This window comes from Takifugu rubripes, chromosome 16 (genome assembly GCF_901000725.2).
Source record: "Takifugu rubripes chromosome 16, fTakRub1.2, whole genome shotgun sequence".
NCBI classification, from domain to species: domain Eukaryota; kingdom Metazoa; phylum Chordata; class Actinopteri; order Tetraodontiformes; family Tetraodontidae; genus Takifugu; species Takifugu rubripes.
Genome location: NC_042300.1, coordinates 3,175,910 through 3,188,756, shown reverse-complemented (window position 1 = coordinate 3,188,756; position 12,847 = coordinate 3,175,910). Strand labels below are relative to the sequence as shown.

Sequence of the window (12,847 nt, the reverse complement as noted above, 5' to 3'; positions counted from 1 at the left end):
TCAGCGCGTCCTCGACCCTCAAATTAAATTCTACTTTAAATCTGCGCGCAGCCACGATTCTAAAGTCGTTTGAAACTGTTAATTTTGAAGAGGCAGAGAAATGTTGGGAGCTCTAAAAGCTCACAGTTCACTTTGTCTCTCGAGTCTTCAGATGACGGATTATTTCCCTCAGAAATCGCCAGAAGGTCCGAAGCCGCCGCTCCCGCGGACCTACCACGTCCTCCCGTACAGTAAATTGGAGCTAATCATGCCGTTTGTGTACTCGATGAGCGCCGCGTCCGTCTGCGTCATGTTGATGTGGGTGTGCAGGCCGAGCGGCGGGCTGGGGGACAGGTCCTCCAACTCATCCGCCGAGGACAGCGTGTTCAGCTGCCGCTGCGGCGGCGCGCTCAGCACCTCCGCGCCGCTGCTCTGTCGGTTTCCCGTCTGATGGGGCCCGCTGGCGCCCTTCTTTAGGACCGGCGACACGGAGGAGGAACGGTTTGTCCCCGCACACTGAAGTCCTCCCGCGCCCCCGCCGTTTGCGTCCTGGTGGAGCGGCTGCGCGCTTTTGTCCTTGTCCTGCCGCTTCAATTTGTAGCGATGGTTCTGGAACCAGATTTTGACCTGGTTCGGGGTGAGGTGTATCAGTCCGGCCAGGTGCTCTCTCTCCGGGGCCGACAGGTACTTCTGCTGTTTGAAGCGACGCTCCAGCTCGTACACCTGCGCCTGGGAGAAGAGCACCCGGCGCTTCCGCCGCGGCGCGGCGTGCAGCGTCACCATGGACTTGGCGGAGTCCATCCCGGCCAGAGCGCCCACCATCCCGGGCATGTTCATCCCGGCTGAGGGCCCCATGTATCTGGAAACTTCACGGGAAAATAAAGACATTATTACCAACATGATTTTGAACCGAACCTGTAATCATTTTTTTAAAATGATGTCTATTACAATTTAAAAGTATTTAAAAATGAAATTGTTTTTGTAACCTTTAAGAAGGTTAACCTAAAATTACCTTCTTAATATATCATATTTATCACCACATTTAAAATATTTAAAAACTTTAAAAAGCTTCTCAAATTTGGAAAAAAAAAAATTAAGTCAAATTTAATTTCAGCGTCCCAACATGAGATGTCAGAGGCCGGACTTGCGCTCACTTGTCGGGTATCTGGGCTCTGGGTTGCTGTACCAGGCTGCTCCTCCACCCCGCACAGTGTCCTGGTAGGACGGCAGCTCTCCTACATTCCCGATGCCGCCGTTGCAAAAGCCACCGGAAAACTGCGGCACTCCGTGGGGGAGGTGATAGGCCCCACCGGGTCCGAGAGCGGCGGCGGCTGAGGAAGAGGAGGAAGATGAGGACAGGTGGTGGTGGTGGTGGTGGTGGTGGAGATGTGGCTGCTGAGGGTGCTGCTGCACCTGCTGCTGATGCTGCAGACCAGGCTGAGAGACCTGCGCTTGTCGGTAGGAGCTGAAGCAACCTGCGGCGGGATCCATAGTCCCGAACCGCCTGTAGCTGTCCTCCATCGGGCTCAGAATGTCGGACACTGAGAAGGGAGTGGAGTGTTTGGGGCTAAAGGACATGATGCGGCCACTCCCGGGCTCTGTGAGGTCGGCTCTGCCTGCTTCCCCCTCCCTCCCTCCGGCTTCTTGCTGCTTCTGCCTCCCTGAACAGGTCCAGCTGATCGGCTGCAGGAGGAGACCAGCTCGTCCTTATCCCGCCGGACTCCGACACTGGGGAGGGGCGGAGCGACGCGGGCAGCAGCCAACAAAGGCGGCTGATGTTGGAGGTACAAAAAAAAAGATTTCATCCCCACTCAAACATTAAAAACCTCCACAAACTTTAATGTGGAGGCAGCGTCGACTCCTCACAGTGATGGAATCTGTGTTTATTCTCTGCTCTCTTAAACTTTTGGGGGGACAGAACTCACCTGGTTGGACCCACCTGGTGTTTCAAGGTTTTCTGGATAGAAGCTTCAGCTCCATGAAGGAAAATTCCCTGAGAGATCTCAGATGTTTCCCACCTGAGGCCTTTACCTTGCCCTGTTATTAAATTGTTTTTTTCCCCTTTTAAAGCGCTTCATTTCTTCGGGGCCATTAAATAAATAGAATTTGTTTCGTAATTTTGAATTAACTTTGGTTTTCATTATCGGATTTATAATCGGAACTATCGAAGTTTCACATCACAAATAATTTATTTTTTTATTCATAAATACCACGAAAATCTTATTTTTCTTGTTTATCTGTTGTTTTCAGAATGTTTTACTCCATTCCAGAGTAACTATTTTAATAATTATTAATAATCATTTTCTAAATAAGGCTACTTTTTTTTTTGCATCTTAAATTTTATTTAGTAGATAACTGTATTAATGCCAATCCCAGTCCATATCTTCAAATAACATTTCTTTTTTATGTGGTTTGTCTTTCTAGATCAATGTTTTAATTTTTAGTTGTTTTTTTTTTTTGAACGTCGGAAACACAAATATTGTGGAACAAAGTGAGTTAAACAGACTGATTTAATGATTTTCTTTCTTATGAAACATTTAAATATATCCCCACCAGATGTATTTATCGAAAGAATTTGATCCAAAACGTTTGAGAACATTTGCGACGTTTATTCCACTCTGGTTCTACTTGGGGAACTAGTCGCGTTTCTGCAGGTTCTGATTGGTTCCCTCAAGCAGCCAATCAGCCGCCGACTTGTTCGCGTCATCACATGACGTCACAGACCCTTTTCCCAGCAGCGCGTCCCGAAACTTTAACGTGCGCGCTTAAAGCTGTGCCCCGTTCCCTATTCACCACATTAGAGGTTGGTTTGAGTGAACTATTTAGTGCACTAGTTAGGGATCTGGGAGGGACTTCGGACACCGTCTGTCTTTATTCGGCCTCAGAGACACCGGAAGCGCCGGTGAGTTGTCTCCTGTTGTCCTCGTTTTCTGTGTCCTCCGGGTCAAAATGACCCGTCTTCACTAAATCCTCAATATAAGCAGCTTAATTGAGTTTTAAACACCAAATTTCATCTTGCTTGAAGAAACAACTTGTTATTCACCACAAAATGTGTTAATACCTGAGTTTTCCCTCTTCACTTGTATTTCTATAGCTTAAGAAAAGGGGAAAAAATGTGCAAAAAGGAGTTTTGAATGCATTTTTAATCATCCCAATGACTCAGTTTCTGTCTTCTTTTTTTCTCTCCAGTGAACAATTTAAGACAATGTACAATACAAAAATAGGAAAAATAACATAACCCATTCAATTAATCAGCACATGGAGGGCAGTATGCAAGTGCACAGCTTTTGCAGATATATTTCTTACACTTGCAGCACAGTGTCACAGCTCCATTCCCCCAGTTCCCTCCTGTCCCTCTGCCTCAGGAATTTTCAACTCTACCTGCCCCTGCTCCGCTCCACCTGCCTCTGCTCCTCTCTCCCTGCCCCTGCTCCGCTCCACCTGCCTCTGCTCCTCTCTCCCTGCCCCTGCTCCTCTCTCCCTGCCCCTGCTCCTCTCTCCCTGCCCCTGCTCCTCTCTCCCTGCCTCTGCTCCGCTCCACCTGCCCCTGCTCCTCTCTCCCTGCCCCTGCTCCTCTCTCCCTGCCCCTGCTCCACTCTCCCTGCCTCTGCTCCTCTCTCCCTGCCCCTGCTCCTCTCTCCCTGCCCCTGCTCCTCTCTCCCTGCCCCTGCTCCGCTCCACCTGCCTCTGCTCCACTCTCCCTGCCTCTGCTCCTCTCTCCCTGCCCCTGCTCCGCTCCACCTGCCTCTGCTCCACTCTCCCTGCCTCTGCTCCTCTCTCCCTGCCCCTGCTCCACTCTCCCTGCCTCTGCTCCTCTCTCCCTGCCCCTGCTCCTCTCTCCCTGCCTCTGCTCCGCTCTACCTGCCCCTGCTCCTCTCTCCCTGCCCCTGCTCCTCTCTCCCTGCCTCTGCTCCTCTCTCCCTGCCTCTGCTCCTCTCTCCCTGCCTCTGCTCCGCTCCACCTGCCCCTGCTCCGCTCTCCCTGCCCCTGCTCCGCTCTCCCTGCCCCTGCTCCTCTCTCCCTGCCCCTGCTCCTCTCTCCCTGCCCCTGCTCCTCTCTCCCTGCCCCTGCTCCTCTCTCCCTGCCTCTGCTCCTCTCTCCCTGCCTCTGCTCCTCTCTCCCTGCCCCTGCTCCGCTCTCCCTGCCCCTGCTCCGCTCTGCCTCCCCTTCACTCTCAGTCTTTGTTCTTCAGCGTTTCCATGCCAGACTCTCACACCAGGATGCTGACTGGCCTCCTGTCCTCACGCTCGCTAATGTCACCGTCTGTGTGCAGTGTGCTCAGAAGAACCACATTCTTGTTTGTCTTTGGGAGGTATGAAACTAGAGTGGGCGTGAAGGCAAGCTTTGATGAGAAGACCTCTCTCTCGGTTTTTAATGCAGTGGCGGGTCATTTTTACCTGAGGACAACAGGAGGGTTTTAAAGATTAGAACATTTTGATTTTTTTTTAGATTTTGGCCACATTATTTCTTATAGGAGACAGATTCTTCATTATTTGTTATTATTCTTATAAAGGAAGTTCATCATCAGTAAGACAAAGACATCTTATTGTGGGTGGGTGGAGCTACAGGGCGAGGAGACTCCTGATTGGTCACTGGGCCATCAGGAATCATAGTTAGTTATAATCTGATTTGAGATTAAATAAGATGTTCAAGGGATTGAATTCCATCAGGATTAGAAACTTTGGTGATCTGCACTTTGGTTGATGGTTTAAAAAGACTTGATCACATCGGGTTGAGTCACATCCTCCACGCGGTTTGTCCCTTCTGGGCCTCCGCCTTTGCCAGATTTAAAGATTTACTTCCTGTTTCTTTGTTTAGGTTCTTGTCCTTGGTCTCAGGTGAAGCGTGACCCGACCCTTCTCCTGTGGGTTCTTTTGCTGCTCCTGTGTCTCCTGTCTTTAATCCTAGAGGAGCTCCAGGACGGGCAGCTGGGGGCCCCTGGAGGCCTCTTAAAAGGACAACCACTTAAACCGGGGGCCAGTCCAGACCAGCTGGCTCCTCAAACAGAAAAAGGTCCTTTAACTCCTCACTGTGAGGCAGCAGAACAACCACAGGATTCCAATTAATGTTCCTAAACAATTTGCTGTTCAGATACTTTAAGCGTGGTTTAGAGTTTGTTGAAAACTTTTAACGCTTGTCAGCGGTAAAAACATGAATATTATTCTGGTTCTCAGGCCAGACGGGGACTGAAATCAGCTCCTGACTCGTGTTTATTCTCCATTTTGGTCTCTTGTATGACTGACTATTACAGTGGAAGAGAGAGGTCAAAGGTCACTCGTCCTGAAGTGATCTTCAGGAATCATCAGTGTGCAGCCTAGCACCACTTAGCAGCTGTGTGTGTGTGTGTGTGTGTGTGTGTGTGTGTGTGTGTGTGTGTGTGTGTGTGTGTGTGTGTATGTAAGAGAGAGAGGCGTGCAAACAGGGTAGCTCTGGGGCGCCACCCAGGGGTCAGTCTACTTCAGATTTACAGTGTAAATAACCGTAAATGTTGTTGTCAGGTGAAACGACACCTGACACTTCCTGTCTTTTTCAACAGGAAGTGGTCATTTCCCCTCACCCCCTTTCGCTCTCCTTTGCTATCCCCCAACAGCAAGAGGGACCCTCATATGAACCTGGTCCTGGTCGGGGTTTCCTCCGGATTTTCCTGTTGGGGAGGTCAGTCTCTTGTTTTTTTTTTTTTTTACAGACACTGTAAAAATAACCTTTGTTCGGAATATTTGCTGAATTAGGTCTCGTCTTTTATCTTTGCTCATCTTCATGTGACAGTTTGACCTTGAAAAGAAGGAGCTTTATTTTCCAGATTGAGTCATAATCTTCGGTCCACAAACGGCAACTTTACCATCTGAACAACTCAAATAAACAACAATCTGCGAGTAACACCTGAACGTTGCTGACGGAACCCAAACGGTGTCCGTTTGTCATCTGATGCCACCTGCAGGTGAATCTGTGTCACTGCAGGCGCGACTTTACGACCCACCGGTCTGTAAATATATAAAATCTGAACAAATATATATTATTGGATAAATCAAGGATGATAAAATCAACAACAAAAATAATCACATTCATAATTATCATAACCCAAAGAAATTAATTTTAATCAAATCTACAAAAGAAAAGAAAGATGCGTAAAATGTGTAGTGTTGATTTTTACTGGAAAACTTGATTCATAAAGATGTCCTTTAAGCTGAATTTCCAATACTAAAATAACATTAATAAAAAACAATATATTTTTGGTACAGAATTTTGATCAACGTCAGTAAAATCGTTGAGAACATTTCCTCTTTATTTCAGTCACTCTTTTCTGAACATTAAACCTCTGATTTTTCTTGTTGCTTGTTTCTTTAATTTTAAATTAATTACCCTTACATTTTTTGTATTTTGGCTTCCACATAATTCCTCCTGTTACACTGCTGTGTGACAACAATAATCTTTTATTCTTTCTCTCTGAAAGGCTTTATTCCACCATTTATTAGAGGGGAATTTTGCTTCTAACATTCAAACCATTAAGAATCACATTTGATATTTTTTTAATCCGAATTTCAGTTCATCTATTGACTATTATATGGTTACAAAAAATTCAATGTCTTTTTTTTATTTCCATGAATGTAAAAGACGGACGCCGACCGCCTTCATATAAATGTTTTGACCCGGATTATTTCTGCCACATGAATAATTGAAGTTTCTGTAAAGTGAAAGAAATAAAAGCAGCAGATTAGTCCGATAATCTCTCCGCGCTTCTTCTGCTGCTTCATCCTTTTCTTCTTCTTTTCTCATCCTCGCTGAATAACTGTCAAAGCTTTGACCCCCAGCATCATCCTCTCAGATGAGCTGACCTCTGGCACACAGCAACACACCGACAGGCACGCGCACACGCGCACCCCCGCAGTGACGGGGGTGCGCGTGAATCTGCTGCGGATAATTGACATTTAAAAAAAAAACTTAATGAAGCTGAATCAAACCTTCAGCTCACAAAAGTGAGTGATTTATTTTTGCACATCCTCTGATTTTTCTTCTCCTTCATCGCCTCCTTCATTCCTGCCGAATAAAAGGTAAATAAAACCTTATGAATATTTGTGCTGCTCTCAGATCAGTGACAGTTGGACAAATTCAGAATAAAATAATAAAATCACTGTAAATGTAAAACTCAAGTATGAAAGTCACCACATTCCAACAGGGATTCAAATTCTGACAAATCCACACATTTAATGTTGTAAATAGACGTTATTTTTTTCTCTTCTTGAAATTTTAGTTGAAATTTGATGCAAATGACGATGTTAAATGTTAAACGTCAGTCACATTTCCCATCAATATTTGATAAAGACAGAAATTGATCGTCAATACTGCTGCAGGATCAAATTATGTCAGACACAAAAACCTTTATTCAAACCATAAATATCCAGCTTACAAATCATCTGAGTGCTCAAGGTTATAAATAAATGTATAAAACGTAACAATTAAAGTGACAGAAAACACACAACCCACGAGAAAGTGAGGTTTTTTCGTCTTTTCTGACAGATTGTGAGAAAGTTTTCGACGTTCGTCTCGTCGTTAAAACCAACAGCAACACCGTGACGTCACCAAAAAGACAGAAACCATTTAAATAAGTAATCAGGAGTTTCTGGCTGCTGCAAATGTTCTCATGCTTTAAATACCTACTGTCGCGCGGACGATAATGTTCCCGACAGGCCGCATCTCCGCCCAAAACATGGACGTGTCTTTTTATTTCAGTGCGTGAATAAGACATTTTTAACGTGGACTTGGCTGTTCGTGTCCTCCGGGGACGCGCCTGCTTCACCAGCTCCACGGCGGCATGTGCGCCAGCTGCTGCACCCCCGGCAGCCCGGCCTGTTCCGGCCCGAACCCGGGGTGCAGCAGAGGGGAGAAGGTGCACAGAGGCAGACCCAGGCCGGACCTGAGCGTCGCCTCCAGGTCCCGCGCTGTCAGTCTGTCAAACAGCTTCCCCTCCCGCACCAGGATCGGGATGGCGACGCTGCGGGGCGGCAGCAGCTGAAGCGCGTCCAGGTTCTGCCCCCCGCGGGCCCGCTTCATCTTGTAGCGGTGGTTCTGGAACCAGATCTTCACCTGGTTCGGGGTGAGACGGATGAGCCCAGCCAGGTGTTCCCTCTCCGGGGCAGACAGGTAGCGCTGCTGCCGGAAGCGCCGCTCCAGTTCGAAGGTCTGCGCCTTGGAGAAGAGGACGCGCCGCTTCCGGCCGCGGCTCTTCTGCGCTGGGCTGCGGACCGCGACAGGGGCCCCCTCTGTACGGAGTCCAGGAGGTCTGAACTCGCTTGTGGACTCCGGGGACAGAGCCTGAACTACAGGGAGACAGGAGGAGAAATCCGATTACTCTAAACAGACTGGACCCGAAAGACAAGAACAGAAAGATGCTGCTGGAAAACATTTTTTTTCTGGAGGGGAATAAACCATCAACACCTTCAGATGGATGGATGATGGATGGATGGATGATGGATGGATGGATGGAAGGTTCTGGGGCAGATTACCGGATTCGCGGATCCACCTGTCGCGCTCGGTTAAACTCCGGCCCATAAATCTCAGGTTCTGCACCTCCCCCGTCTCTGCAGCCTCCTCTGTCTCGTCCTCTTCCGACTTTCTGGTCCCAGAACCGTTCCCCCCCCTCTGGTTCGGCATTTCCAGAATGTCACGAACCGAGAATCCAGTTTTCGCAGACATGACGCGCGTTAAGCGGGGACAAAAGTGAGGAAAGTTCCGGGACCTTCCGCGGTTTAAGTGGAGACTGCGGCGGGTTCCGGTCCATCAATGAGGGCGAGGCGGAGCAGACGGAGCTGCCTCGACTCCTCCGCCCATCTTTAAAGTCCGGGGGCGCGTCCTGTAGGGTCCTGGAGGGTTCTGAAGGGTCAAGTGTTAAAGGAAAGGAAGGAGGAGATTCGGAGGAGGTGAAGGTTTAAGTGATGGAGCACTAAAGTGAAAGATTATTCACACTTTCACACTTGCGGAACAAACAGAATCGTTTCATCATTCCTGCACTAAAAGGGCGAAAATAGGATTCAAGTATTTTATTCTTTAGAAACCTCTTCTAAACTACTCTGAGAAATTGATGGGGCACACGCACGCGCTCTGTGAGATCATGTGGCTTAATCTGTCTTTTATTCTTCTCTTTTTTGATTCTTTTCTTGCTCTTTTACTCTCGAGGACCTGAACTCCTCATGTCCACCAGCAGGTGGCGCCGGTCGCGAATATATGACTAATTCGCCACCCGGTTACTTTTAGTTTTTAACGCTATGATATAGTTATTGATTAGCTACTGTTGAAAACTTTGTGCAGTTTTGCCAAATATGTGGTGTGTTTTAATAATTTGAGGATTAATTTCGCCGGGAACAGACATTCAAATCAAGAAACTTTATTGCTCTTAAATCTGCTGAAGTGTCTAATAAATATGATTGAACTTTTGATCAAGGAATACAGAGAGAAAACAAAAGGGTTTAGTAATATTTATTCCCTTACGTTGTGAAGAACAACAGTTTCTGGTGCTGGTTCATCCCTCCATCCTGCAGGGCCACAACATTCTATTTGTTGAATAATGTTTCAATGAATATTTCTTTTACTTCCTCATAATTATGCTCAGAGATGCTGTTATTCTCCTCACAGCTGATGTTGATATTGATTTGAAAACTTCATTCAGGTAAAGTGTAACTCTTTTTTTCTATTTGTGTGTGTGTGTGTGTGTTTGTGTGTGTGTGTGTGTGTGTGTGTGTGTGTGTGTGTGTGTGTGTGTGTGTGTGTGTGTGTGTGCGCGCGCGCGCTTCTATTATAAAGTGCTCAGTTGGAATAAATGGGATAAATGTGCAGGCTGTGCGGTCTTTGTGACGATCAGTTCGTCGTGTGTTTGCAAAGATCGACCACCCAGCAGGATGCAAAACACACACACACACACACACACACACAGTGGAAATACATGTGAGGCTGCTGGTTGTTGTCATGGTATTTAGACTGCTGTCATCAATAGGCTCACTTACACATTCATGACAACACACACACACACACACACACACACACACACACACACACACACACACACACACACACACACACACACACACACACGTGTGCTAAAGAGAGAGGAGCGACACCAAAGTGGTCAAACAATGATCCGCATAAAATCAGAGAATAATTGCATCTACAATTGTGAATATGTTTATCATCTAATAAAAATTTTGACACTTAAGGCACTAAAAGAGAGACCTTGAGTCAATTCAAGAGATATTTTGAAAAGTCAAATTTGATTTGATTTAAAGATTTGGTTTTTTTAAAATATATTTTTGAGCGTTTTGCTCTAAGCTGAGCTCAGATTGCCCCCTGTTGTCCGTCTGATGAACTACACCACGCGTTGACGTAGTAAATACCTGATGGATGATGACAGCGACTATCAACCAATGAAAAAAATACAAAAAAGATTGTTGATTAAATTCAGTTTTGGTTAGAAGATCTATTATTTACTTTCAAAGAATATTTGTTTAATGGGTTATTATTTATTCCTGAGCTCTGCAGAATATTTAATTCAATACTAATCAAACTGTGCTCTTATACGGTTGTTATGCTTATTATCTGGATTGCTGAAACCAATAATAATTTGTTCACTTAATGTAATAAAAATAATACTTTATTAAAAGTTCAAGAAAACCTGCCAGATATACCCGACCAACGACCCTGCTAACGACTCTCAGGTGACCACCCAGATCATTAGCATGCTAATGGTCCACAGGGGCTATATATTTTCAAGCTCTCTCCCCAGCGATTTCAGAACTGAAGAAGCCTTCTGGATAGAAGGCGAAACGTCTTCAAGAGAAGAAACCCAGTCCAGTTGACAGAGAAAACTACCTTGGATACAATGACCTGGATGACTGAGAATTTACACAGACAGATATACCTTGTAATGCAGAAAAGGTCCAGAGGGGGGCGGTGTTGGATAAAAGGAAGGTTTGTTGCGTTTTCTCCAAATATAACATAAATATAAATCTATAAACAGGGGTAGCCAAGAATTAGTGATTGCACACGTCATCATAATCAACTTCATGATGGAAAAAGGCCCTTTCTGTTTTATTTCTAAGCTATAATTTCCTTTTAATGTACGACAAATTCTCTTCTTCACATTTAAGTGATTAATGGTAATTAACGTTAATTGAACATGCACGTTTCTCATCATGGCTCACAGTGTCAGGCATTAAATTTACCCGATTTGCCTGGCAGGAAATTACCCGTATTAAGTCTCAGCGTGGAGGCCTGACACAGCAGCTGGTCGCCATGACGACCCATCTCACCCAGCATCACTCCTCAAAGTCTCAGATTTAGGAGGGATTTCTCCCCCAGATTCCCAGTTGGATGCAGACAGACGACATCATGCTGCTGAATGCAGAAGGAGAGATAATGAGCGGATCCAATGGATTATTCAATCACTTCCTCTCAGTCTATCGTTATGTTCACTATTTATTAAATCACCGGAACTATAGACATTTTACATCTAAATCTATCTGTTTTGTCAGGGAGTGGGCGGATTTTACCGTAGTGAGGCTGTGATGTTTAATTTCTTCCTACAGGTGGCGCTAAAGTTCTGACAAACTCCGTTTCTGTTAAAATTAAAATACATAATTACATTATTGAATCGAAGATAGAGATGACGTGCACAGACGTGCACACAAGTTTAATTTTTGGGAACTTTGTAAATTATTTTGCTGGCCTGATCTCATGTTTAACCCCGTAGGAGTCACATTTATGCACTGCTCTCAGGTTCTTCAGTATTTCTGATGAGTGTTGCTGTGGTAACAAGGAGACATAATCTACAGATCACAGCAGAAACAAACACATTCACCTGTTGGGTCAGAAACAGCAGCTGTTGACCACGATTGTCCTTCTGGTTCTAGTAGAACTGTTCTCAGGGGTTCCACGGAGACACCACAGACCCATCCATTCAAAACCTCCTGACCTTTCAGAGTTTTCAAAGGTTTTAATGAACAGAACCCACAAAGATCCGTCATGTTTCGAGGGTTCTGTTAACAACAGACCCAAGAACTCAAATCCAGAAGCCTTTTAAATGATGAAGTACACCTTTATTTTAGGTGTGTTTAAAGAGTGTATTTTGGTTTTTTTCTGGTACCTGAACCTCTCTGGAAAGAACAGAATCATCTGGACATGATCCATCAAATCAGTAAATGACACCGGGTTAGGCAGCTCCTTTTTGTCTGGGACACTTTAAACCATCAATAAAGGAGTGAAAGCAGAGCTGGAGGCTTTTGGCTGCCCAATATTTGTCTGTGTTGTCGAGGGAAAGCTTTAATAATCTCCAATAAAACATTTCAGGGCCTGTTTGGTGATGGGTGGCCAGCCCCCTTTGGCTTAAAGCTATTAATTCAGCTTTCTGACATCAAACTCTGGGCTCAGTTCGACAGCTTGGGGCTCAAATAAAAAAATAAAAAGGCAGGTTCTCCTGGGAACAGGGTAAAGATGGCAGCCTCCTTTCTCCACTGTTTGCTCAGTGGCTCTCGCAGCGATCCCCCCTCTCCTGCACCATGAAAGAAATGTGAGGGCAGAAACAATGTGCTGGAGGAGAGAAAAGGCCGGCGGGGACTGAACAGTTTGGAGTATTTGCTCAGTGGAGGAGCAGCCACAAAGGCAGAGCTGCGGCGTTCCCATGAATCAAGGTGGTGTATCAGATGCGGTCCTGCTGTCGGCCCGGTCCGGACTATGTACGGCCAGGCTGGGCCTGTCAGCTGACCTCTTTGGCTGTTTGACTGCTTGATGCTGCGCGTGGAAGGTCCGACCACGAAGGTCAGGCCCGAGGGCCGGGAGCGGTCCAGACGTGAGGGAATGAAGCCACTTGGGCCAATAAATGTGA

At 46.0% G+C, this 12,847-nt stretch overlaps 2 protein-coding genes and 1 long non-coding RNA gene across 3 annotated transcripts; 1 reads left to right on the top strand and 2 right to left on the bottom strand.

Moving 5' to 3' along the window:
• Positions 1 to 23: 23 nt before the first annotated feature.
• Positions 24 to 1,680, bottom strand: nkx2.4b (NK2 homeobox 4b). Its single transcript, XM_029849596.1, has 2 exons — positions 1,134 to 1,680; positions 24 to 845 (listed from the first exon to the last, which is right to left on the bottom strand). The coding sequence occupies exons 1-2, from the start codon at positions 1,555 to 1,557 to the stop codon at positions 211 to 213; spliced, it is 1,059 nt and encodes a 352-aa protein (XP_029705456.1). The 5' UTR covers positions 1,558 to 1,680; the 3' UTR covers positions 24 to 210.
• A 1,078-nt stretch (positions 1,681 to 2,758) lies between these two features.
• LOC115252965 (uncharacterized) lies at positions 2,759 to 5,847 on the top strand. Its single transcript, XR_003891262.1, has 3 exons — positions 2,759 to 2,881; positions 5,570 to 5,634; positions 5,780 to 5,847. It is a non-coding gene; the product is annotated as an uncharacterized lncRNA (long non-coding RNA).
• Positions 5,848 to 7,227: 1,380 nt separating this feature from the next.
• On the bottom strand, positions 7,228 to 8,704 carry nkx2.2b (NK2 homeobox 2b). Its single transcript, XM_029849604.1, has 2 exons — positions 8,481 to 8,704; positions 7,228 to 8,294 (listed from the first exon to the last, which is right to left on the bottom strand). Exons 1-2 carry the CDS (start codon positions 8,668 to 8,670, stop codon positions 7,771 to 7,773), a joined length of 714 nt encoding a protein of 237 aa, XP_029705464.1. The 5' UTR covers positions 8,671 to 8,704; the 3' UTR covers positions 7,228 to 7,770.
• Between the last annotated feature and the right edge of the window lie 4,143 nt (positions 8,705 to 12,847).

Coding starts and splice junctions, on each gene's coding strand:
- nkx2.2b (XM_029849604.1), bottom strand. CDS start 8,670: ATGTCTGCGAAAACTGGATTCTCGGTTCGTGACATTCTGGAAATGCCG. Junction 8,295..8,480: donor CAGGTGGATCCGCGAATCCG/GTAATCTGCCCC, acceptor GTCTCCCTGTAG/TTCAGGCTCTGTCCCCGGAG.
- nkx2.4b (XM_029849596.1), bottom strand. CDS start 1,557: ATGTCCTTTAGCCCCAAACACTCCACTCCCTTCTCAGTGTCCGACATT. Junction 846..1,133: donor AGAGCCCAGATACCCGACAA/GTGAGCGCAAGT, acceptor TTTCCCGTGAAG/TTTCCAGATACATGGGGCCC.